Here is a 10,407-nt window from a genome sequence, read left to right on the forward strand (position 1 = left end):
AATCATAGCCCCTTCCTCAAATGGTTTTCAATAATAATTTTCCGGTAAAAACACATGCTTGCGTTGTTGTTTGCCATGACACCCCCATGGGTGCTTGTGTAGTAGTCAACACCTAAGTTGAAAGCGTATGTCTTCCAATACGAACTCCACGTACAACTCACGCAGTGGTAAACATCTTCTAGGGTGTTACGCATTTGTGTACTGAAAGGCATGGGCTTAGAGCATAACTTCTCTAGTGCACTCCTGTCAACATCCTTGTTGTTGTTGATTCTCATACCCGCCTTCTCCCTCCAGTATTTGTTTAGTTGTTGAATCTTCATGAGATAAAAGATTCCCCTAATTTAGGGAAAATTTCAAATTCGAAAATCTCATCCCATTTACCATAAGCCTCATGGTCTGGGTAGTAAGCTTCTACTTCGACTTCATCCTCTTGGTTCGACATTTTTTTTAGCAAATTAATTTTCATGTGAATTGACTCAAGCTGTAGAGAACTAAAAAGACCCAGCTTGTCTTGGAAGCTGTACATGCCACCACGGAGGAAAAAAACAGCAACACTATTAAATGTAAAGTTTTCTGGATAGAATGGTGGTGTAATTCATATTAGCATTATTTATTAGATGTTTTTTGTATTTTTTTGGGATTGAATTATTATTCATTTGTCACTGCGATTTAAAAGTACAAAAATTTAATTTGGTTACCAATAATTATGTGAATTGACTTTAAAAAAGCGATTAATAATGTGAAGGAGTTTTGGATATCTCTCTAACACTAACCCTTATCAATTATAACAAAATAAAATATTCATTAAGTTTTTATTGGCAATATTTACTAATTTAAAAACAAACAAACCATAAAAGCTAAGTAGGGTATATCCACTCAACTAGTAATACAAGTGTTTATAAATCAATATATTTATATGTATATATAGACTAGTTTGGTGCCCATGCGATGTCCGGGTTGTTTATTTAATTTTACCATTAATTTTTCCTCCCATATACCAAGTTTTAAAATATATCATTGATATAAAATTAGTTATGAATTGATGTCACGGCTCAAAAAATGTTCACACTTGACCAAAGTTTCGGGTTTGGGGTCAACCAACAAACTTATTTAAAATTTTTTGTTTACTTATTTTTAAAAATTTCTAATATTTCAATCATACTTTGCTATTTTTTTAATAAATATAATTTTTAAAGTAAAATATTTTCACCAATATTATTATTAGTCATTACATGTCTACTACATAATTAAATCGTCACAAAATCACATCAGTTCCTAACTATTTGTGTACCAGTGATATATTTAAAAACTTGGCATATAGATAAAATTAATGTTAAAGTTGAATAAACAACCCGGAGTCCCAAACATCGCACGGGGCACCAAACTAGTGTGTGTGTGTGGTGCACTAATACTTACACGATAAATACATATATATATATACATATATATATATATATATATACATATATACATATATATATATATACATATATACATATATATATATATATACATATATATATATATATAGGGTCGGGATCCGGTGAGAACCACCCTTTATATGAGAACCCACACCTTATGTGAGAACAAATCTCAGCCGCTAGATTAGATGAAATCCAACTGCTGAGATTATAAGCATGCCTACAAGCTAACTTTCAGCATCTAATTTATCTCTCCCCTCTATTATGTCTGCAATTCAAAGCTCATCAATGGCGATTTACTTATCAATGGCGATTCACTGAGTATGCTCTTCTTTCGGCAAATTTCAGCGGTTTCTTTCTGCAATTTTCAATGGTTTCTTTTTGCAAATTTCAACGGTCGCAATTTCATCCACCATTGAGGTTTGTTCGTAATTTTAATTTTGAATTGCATGTTAATCTGAATATTCAATATATTTTGATTTTACATCTCTGAAAAATTTGGAATTGCATGTTAATTTTCGAATTGAATTACATGTTAATTTTCGAATTACATTAATCGAATTGAATGTTTAATTGCATCAATTATTTGATTGAATTGAATCAATTATTTAGGTTTGATTAATTTGATAGAGATTTTAATAATATCAGATTAAACTTTATAGTGATTGAATCAATTATTTATGTTCTTATTTTCAATCAAATTCAAAATGAGCAAATAAATTAAAATGAGCAAACCTAAATATGTATAATAGAACAAAGTGGATATGAAATGAGCAAAGTGGATATGGAATGAGCAAAGTCATATAAAAATGAGCAAATTGAACTTTGTTGTTATTATGTTCTTATTTTCAATCAAATTCAAAATGAGCAAATAAATTAAAATGAGCAAACCTAAATATGTATAATAGAACATTTAAAATGAGGTAACTACAATTAAAATGAGCAAATATTAATGACATTCATAAGTAATTCAAGGATCTATAAGTTTTGCAAATATTAGCTTGTAAAAACACTAAGTATACAGAATTGTGTATGTATGTGTGTGTGTGTGTGTGAGAGAGTGTGTGTGTGTGTGTGTGAGTGAGTGTAACAGTGTGTCTGTGTGTGAGTGTTAGTGTGAGTGTGAGTGTAAGTGTGATTGAGTGTAAGAGTTTATATATGTGGGCATTGAATTGCATGTTCATTTGACAAATGAGCAAACCTATCCCCCCCTGCCCCCTCCTCTTTCTGCTTGCAATTCTGATTTCAGAAACTGATTTCAGTTATAATTATAGATTATGAAATTATTGAGTGTGTGTGTGTGTGTGTGTGTGTGTGTGTGTGTGTGTGTGTGTTTGTGTGTGTGTAAGTGTGTATCTATGTCTGTGTGTGTGTAAGTTTGTTTAAGAATCTGATTTCAGTTCTAATTATTAAGAGTGTATGTGTGTGTTTAAGTGTGTTTAAGGAGGTGCATATTCACAAATGATGAGCAACAACGAACAAGTTGAGAGTGAATCAAGTACCATCACAAATGTGCCAACTACTCCTACAATAGTAGTTTCTCCTAAAGTAGCACCTTTGATCACTCCTGGAGGAACAAAAGAATGGCATCCAATATGCCCCAATGAGTTGAAATCAGCTATAGGGATGAAGTTTAATAATCTTGAAGAGGGCCTTGAATTTTATAAAGGCTATGCATTTGCTTCTGGTTTCAATACAAGGAAGTCTACAACTAAAAGACAAAGAAGAAGCAAAGAATTAAAATATCAGTATATCTTGTGCAATAAGGAAGGATACAAAGAAAAAAGAAAGACTACTGTAGAAAAAGATTTAAATAACAAGGAAGGGGAAAACAATGAAGAAAAATCTTCAATCAAAAGGAAGAGACTCGTTACTCGTGTTGGGTGCAAGGCACATATTGTCCTAAAGCATTGTGATGATAACACATTCATAGTGACAAAATTTCATGAGGGACATACTCATGCACTTTATACACCTAGCTGCAATCTATTCCAAAAAGAAGGAAGGAAAATGAACATTTTACACAAAAAAATAATTGTGAATAATTCTAAGGTAACACTTTCAAATTCTCTTATGTTTCATGAATTCTATGTATGTTCTAATAAAAGTTGTTAGCTCATTTGACAAATGAGCAAATAATTTTTTGTTCATTTGTCAAATGAGCATTGAATTGTTTCATGAATTCTCTTATGTTTCATGAATTCTCTGTATGTTCTAATAAAAGCTGTTTGCTCATTTGACAAATGGGCAAATAATTTTTTTCTCATTTGACAAATGAGCATTGAATTGTTTGCTCATTTTAAAAATGAGCATTGAATTATTTGCTCATGTGACAAACTGTTTTGTTCTTTAAATAGGTGAATATTGGTCCCATTACAACTTTTCGAATGATGAAGGAAATTGTTGGAGGATATGAAAACATTGGTGCATCTAAGGAAGATTTCAAAAATTTTCATAGAGATTTAAAAGCATACATTCAAGGAAGCGATGCTCAAATGTTCGTGGATAACTTTACCAACAAAAAGCTAATGTGGAGCGCTTTTTTCTTTGATTTTGAGATGGATGAAGATTATTGTCTTTGTAGAGCATTGTGGGCAGACCCCCTTTGTAAAAAGAGTTATGCTCTATTTGGTGATATGGTATCCTTTGATACCACATACCAAACCAATAGGTAATTCATTTATGTGTTATTACTAGTTTTGCTGAAATTAATGACTTTGTTTTAAATAAAATTAGTTTAATTGCTCATTACTTCTATGTGAAAATTGAATATCCCCATAAGTCTAATATTCTTTAATAAGAGTATGTATATGGGCATTGAATTACATGTTCATTTGACAAATGAGCATTGAATTGTTTGCTCATTTGACAAATGAGCATTGAATTGTTTGCTCATTTCATAAATGAGCATTGAGTTATTTGCTCATATGACAAATGAGCATTCAATTATTTGCACATTTGACAAAAGAGCAAAGAATTGTTTGCTTATTTCACAAATAAGCATTGAGTTATTTGCTCATTTGACAAATGAGCAATTGATTATTTGATAATATTTCAAATGAGTATTAAATTATTTGATCATTTAAACTATATTTTGTATGTGTAAATAGGTACAATATGGTGTTTACTCCATTTACAGGCGTTGACCATCATAAGAATTGCATTAATTTTGCTGCTGGTTTCATAGCAAAGGAAGATATCGTGTCATTTGAATGGCTGTTCAGATCATTCCTCAAGGCAATGGGTGGGAATGAACCTAATTGTATGATCACAGATCAGGATCCAGCAATGAAAATTGCTATTAAAAGTGTGTTTAAGAAGACTGAACATCGGTTTTGTATGTGGCACATAATGAAAAAGTTACCAGATAAGGTGGAGAAATCAATCATGCAAGAAGAAACTGGTTTCCTAAAAAAATTATGTGCTTGCGTTTGGCACCTTGAAATTGAACCTGCTGAGTTTGAAGAAAGGTGGAACAAGGTGATGATTGAATACCACTTGGAACAACATGAATGGTTAGGTTATATGTACAAGATAAGAGACAAGTGGATTCCGGCCTATTTCAGAGATGTGTTCCTTGGAGGAATAATGCGTACAACATCAAGATCCGAAAGTGAAAACAACTTTTTCTGCTCCTTTATCATTCCTCATGTGTCACTTGTTGAGTTTTACTTGAGATATGAAGCTGCAATTGATGCCCAGAGACACACTCAAGGTCAGAATGATAATGATTCAAAGCACAAATATCCTGAGTGCAAAACACCACTAGGGATAGAAAAGCATGCCTCACATTTATATACTAACTCTGTGTTTTATGAATTTCAATACGAGGTTGAAATTGCTTGTTTTTCTTGTGGTGTTGATGAATTGAAGAAAGAAAATGAATTGGAAGTTGCAACAGTAAGTGAAGGAAATCGGACTAGAACATTTGATGTTGTGTTTAATCCAACTAACTATGACACCACATGTTCTTGCAAGCTATTTTATAGGCAAGGAATTCCATGTAGACATATGATTTGGGTTTGGAAAGCAAAAAGGTTTGAAACCATTCCCGGGCAGTATATGCTACACAGGTGGACTACTATGGCATTAAAGAAACCTATTTTTGACTTGGGAGGAAACCTGTTGGAGCAATGTGCTAATATAATAGACAAGAAAAAATTGTTAAATGATTTATGGTCAGAGATACACACTTGTGTAAGTTTGGCAGAAGGCAAAGATGAAGATATTCAAGACCTTGTGATAAATCTTCAAGGAATAAGAAAGGATTTGGAAGCAAAGAGGATTGCAAGAAATAATGAAACAACAGCTGGAAGTGCAAAAAACAAAGAGCAAGACATTGAGCTATTGATTGGAGCTAGTGTGCCAACTGAAATAATTGTCAAACCTCCAAAAGTTTCAAAGAATAAAGGGACTGGAGTTCATGTATCAAATGAAGAGACATCAAAAAAGAAAGCGACTGAGACTGATGTGTCAAATGTTGAAACAAGAGGTAGAAGTGCAAAAAGGCTTAAGGGAGAAAAAGAAAAGGCTGTAGAACAAAACCAAAAAAAGAAGAGATTATGTAGAGGTTGTGGTGAATTGAGTCATCATGATATTAGAAATTGTCCAAAAAAAGTGTAATGGTACTTTTATATACATATAAGATTTTGTTGAATTTTTATATTTAATAATATATTATTAATTTTGTACTAATCATAGTTTAATGCTTTGCAATATTGTTGAATTGTAAATAGAACATATTCAAATGAGTGACTAAATATTTGTTCATTTCTCAAATGAGCAATAATTCCTTGCTCATTAATCAAATGAGCAAATAATTATTTGCTCATTTGGTAAGTGAGCAAATTAGCTATTATATGAACTTGGAACAATTACACTCTTGTTTCATCTCCCAGTCCAAAATCAGCTCTCCTTGGGTCAAATGAGCAAACATATCTTTTCTCAATCATCAAATGAGCAAGTAATTCCTTGCTCACTTAGCAAATAATCAAAAAAGGTAAAATCTCATTTCTTAAATGAGAAAAAATAGTTGCTCATTTGTGAAATGAGCAAACATTTCTTTATTCATTTATCAAATGAGCAAGAAATTCTTTGAACATTTCTCAAATGAGCAATAATTCCTTGCTCATTAATCAAATGAGCAAATAGTTAACTACTCATTTTGTCAAATGAGCAAATAATTATTTGCTCATTTGGCAAGTGAGCAAATTAGCTATTATATGAACTTGGAACAATTGCACTCTTGTTTCATCTCCCAGTCCAAAATCAGCTCTCCTTGGGTCAAATGAGCAAACATATCTTTTCTTAATCATCAAATGAGCAAGTAATTCCTTGCTCACTTAGCAAATAATCAAAAAAGGTAAAAGCTCATTTCTTAAATGAGCAAAAATAGTTGCTCATTTGTGAAGTGAGCAAACATTTCTTTATTCATTTATCAAATGAGCAAGAAATTCTTTGAACATTTATCAAATGAGCAAGAATTCATTGATCTATCATTTAATGAGCAAACATCTGTTTGCTCATTGTTTGCTCATTTAACAAATGAACGAATATTTCAAATGAACACTGGTTGTATATAACAAGGTATGTGAAGTAAAAACAAATAAAAAATTGAATTTTAATTCAAATATAATCATCACTATAGTAAAAAAGGGTAGGCTTCTATTGAGAAAATCTGTTTATAAATCAGTTTTACATCATTCAAAGACTACTTAAAAGTAGATAAAATCTTAATTTACCGAATTCCCTAAACCAAAAAAGACAAATCATCACTACTAACTATTTAATTCCCTAACATTCAGCTTTCTTCAGTCTTTTGCTCTTTCTTCCTTGAACTTTTTCTTCTTCAGGCTCTTCTTTTTCAGCATTTTCTTCTTTGTCAGCAACAGAAACTTTACTTTGCTTTTTCTTCTTCTGAGCAATTTCTTTAACAGATTGAATAGTGTTCACTTCACTTGTAATTATTCCCAGGGTGTACTTTTCACGAAGTTTAGTCAAGATTATCAGCTGCAAAACAAATAACATAATCAAACCCTATACAATTAAGGAGATTTCAATAACATGAGCAAACATGTAAAAGTAACACCACAAGTTGCAGTTGTAACTTGTAAGGCAATGGCCTACGGTATTGCTAGATTAATGGACCATAGACCTCAAAATTAAAGTAAACATTTGATAGGAATCCTTGCTCATTTATGAAATGAACAAGTAAATCCTTGCTCATTTGTCAAATGAGCAAACATTTCTTTGCTCATTTGATAAATGAGCAAGTAATTTCTTGCTCATTTAGCAAATAATCAAAAAGTTAATTGCTCATTTCTTAAATGAGCAAAAAATTAGTTGCTCATTTGTGAAATGAGCAAACATTTCTTTGTTCATTTATGAAATGAACAAGTAAATCCTTGCTCATTTGTCAAATGAGCAAATAATTTCTTGCTCATTTAGCAAATAATCAAAAAGTTAATTGCTCATTTCTCAAATGAGCAAAGAATTAGTTGCTCATTTGTGAAATGAGCAAACATTTCTTTGTTCATTTATGAAATGAACAAGTAAATCCTTGCTCATTTGTCAAATGAGAAAATAATTTCTTGCTCATTTAGCAAATAATCAAAAATTAATTGCTCATTTCTCAAATGAGCAAAGAATTAGTTGCTCATTTGTGAAATGAGCAAACATTTCTTTAAAGTAAGCAAATAGACCAAAACATCTTATTATTAATGAGACTAATCTAAAAAACTTACATTATTTTTCTTCAAACCAGGATCCCACTTTGCACAACCCATGTATGTTTCCATGAGTCTCATCACTGCAACTCCACAATGCAAATGATTTTTATCCGAAGACTTCCATGAACCATTAATCACAGAAATTTCCATCCGCTTGATATCATTTGCCAAAATAGAACTCTGTACATTTCCTTCACATTGAATAAAGTTTGAAAAAGCAGTTCTCTGAAAATTAAAACATCAAATAAGCAAACATAATAAAATCTGATCATTCAAGTAAAAGAAACAAACATAATGTGAATAAAGATTAACTTTTAAGCCATACCAAATGTTTTAAAAGCTGTTTATGATCTCCAGCATCTTCGTTATAATCAAAAAGCTCGATATTACCATTTAGTGTGGTAGTGTTAAAACATACCAAATAGTAATGATCTTCTTCATAAACTGGGAAGAAAAAAAGTTGAATATCCTTGTGTGGTACAAGTGATTTTATGTACAAATTCTCAGCAACCTCAAAAAACATCTTATTCCGATGGGCAACAGAATCTATCTCATAGTGAATAAGACAGTCCTACATGTTAAAGAAAAAAAAATTAATTACAACAAAAAAACAAAATAATTCAATAAAACAAAATAAATGAAAGAATTTGAACTTACGGTAGCACTAAGGTCAAAAAAGAAACGAGCAGGAGAATTTGGATCTCTAAACTGCTCATTATAATTCAGAATGCTACACCAAGCATTAATGATCTCTGTATCAACTTTATATTTATTATAAAGATTCTCAAGATGTACTCTCAAAATTTCAAGACCATTCTCTCCATTAAATACTGGTTCACTGCATAAAAAGAATAAAGAAAGTTAGTATGTCTAAAACAAATGGAAGTTAATGTACAAGATAATAAATTCTATAGATAAAAAAAATACTTACAAACGATTTTTATCATCAGCAAACATTGCCTTCAAGACACTCATCTGAACTGGTGATAATGGATTGTAAATTATCATAATGCGGGACTTAAAAGGTGATCTAAGAAGCACTGATGGCTGAGGTTTGCGTTTCTTTGGAATAGAACTCTTCTTTTCAGTATCACCTTTTCTCTTATGCACAATTAAAGCTTCTTGAGCATCAGAAATGAGATCTTGAGGATTAGCAATCAGAGCATCACCAACAGCTTGAGAAGCATCAGCAACAGAAGCACCAACTTGTGCACTGACAGAAGCAACTACAGGTTCAGTAGGCGCATTGCTAGGGGGAGAATCAGTTTCTTGAGAAAAGACTCCTAAACTGAATGTAGGAGTTCCAGATTCTTTGGCAAGTGAACGTCTTGAAGCAGATTTGAAACTTGAATCTCCAATTTTTTTGAACACATTATCAGCAGCCCTATCTGAACATCCAACATCTGGGATACAACTTGCTATCTGAACACTTTCAGAAGCAATCTTAGTAACATCAATGGGTTCCGATTCATTTGGATGAACAACCATTGCATTGATTGAAGATTCAACATGCTTTTTGTTGCTTGAAATCTCAGAAAACCTATCCCAAGCTTCAATTACTGCTGGATCTTGCCAATACCCTTCATCTTGGCTAAATGAAAGAGTATTATCTTCAGTCAAAGTTTTGGAGCTCATCTTATACTCATCACAAATGCCCATGGCATCTTCCTTCAACTTTTGTATCTTCTCGTTGTTTGGAAAATACTTGATGGCAGTTTCATGTTTTTGACTGAAATGCATGTATGCCAAGACCAGGTTTGTAGATGCTGTTGCAAGCTCCATAAGGCATTTCTGTAAAAAAAAAATAAAAATAAAAAAATACATAAATAAGATAAATATAAATGAGAAGAGTAAATATGAAATGAGCAAAGTGGAAATGAAATGAGCAAAGTGGATATGGAATGAGCAAAGTCATATAAAAATGAGCAAATTGAACTTTATATGAGCATTGAAGTTTTTGCTCATTTGACAAATGAACAAAAATTTAATATTGGTTTCCAGAAAACTCATATAAATACCTTCTTTGGATCTTGTTCACTTTCTTCATTTTTTGTACGAATTGGATCAGATTATTCCTAAAGACAAACAAACAAAAAAAGAAAGTTAGAACAAGTTTGAAAGCAAATATCTTAACAAATATAAACCAATCTTACTTATAACACATAACCAATTGCATAATTTGCTCATCTGTCAAATGAGCAAAAAATTATTTGCTCATTTCAAATATGAGCAAGTAATTGCTTACTCATTAGACAAAT

At 31.7% G+C, this 10,407-nt stretch overlaps 2 protein-coding genes across 2 annotated transcripts; one reads left to right on the top strand and one right to left on the bottom strand.

Annotated features, from left to right (window-relative positions):
• The first annotated feature begins 3,431 nt into the window (after positions 1-3,431).
• On the top strand, positions 3,432-6,044 carry LOC145585742 (protein FAR1-RELATED SEQUENCE 5-like). Its single transcript, XM_081642458.1, has 4 exons — positions 3,432-3,473; positions 3,779-4,092; positions 4,532-5,840; positions 5,886-6,044. The coding sequence occupies exons 1-4, from the start codon at positions 3,432-3,434 to the stop codon at positions 6,042-6,044; spliced, it is 1,824 nt and encodes a 607-aa protein (XP_081498584.1).
• Positions 6,045-7,214: 1,170 nt separating this feature from the next.
• On the bottom strand, positions 7,215-9,094 carry LOC145572313 (uncharacterized). The gene is made up of 3 exons (XM_081631304.1): positions 8,475-9,094; positions 8,165-8,374; positions 7,215-7,430 (listed from the first exon to the last, which is right to left on the bottom strand). Exons 1-3 carry the CDS (start codon positions 8,670-8,672, stop codon positions 7,215-7,217), a joined length of 624 nt encoding a protein of 207 aa, XP_081487430.1. The 5' UTR covers positions 8,673-9,094.
• Positions 9,095-10,407: the final 1,313 nt, after the last annotated feature.

Source organism: Chenopodium album, chromosome 2 (assembly GCF_948465745.1).
Source record: "Chenopodium album chromosome 2, dcCheAlbu1.1, whole genome shotgun sequence".
NCBI classification, from domain to species: Eukaryota; Viridiplantae; Streptophyta; class Magnoliopsida; order Caryophyllales; family Amaranthaceae; genus Chenopodium; species Chenopodium album.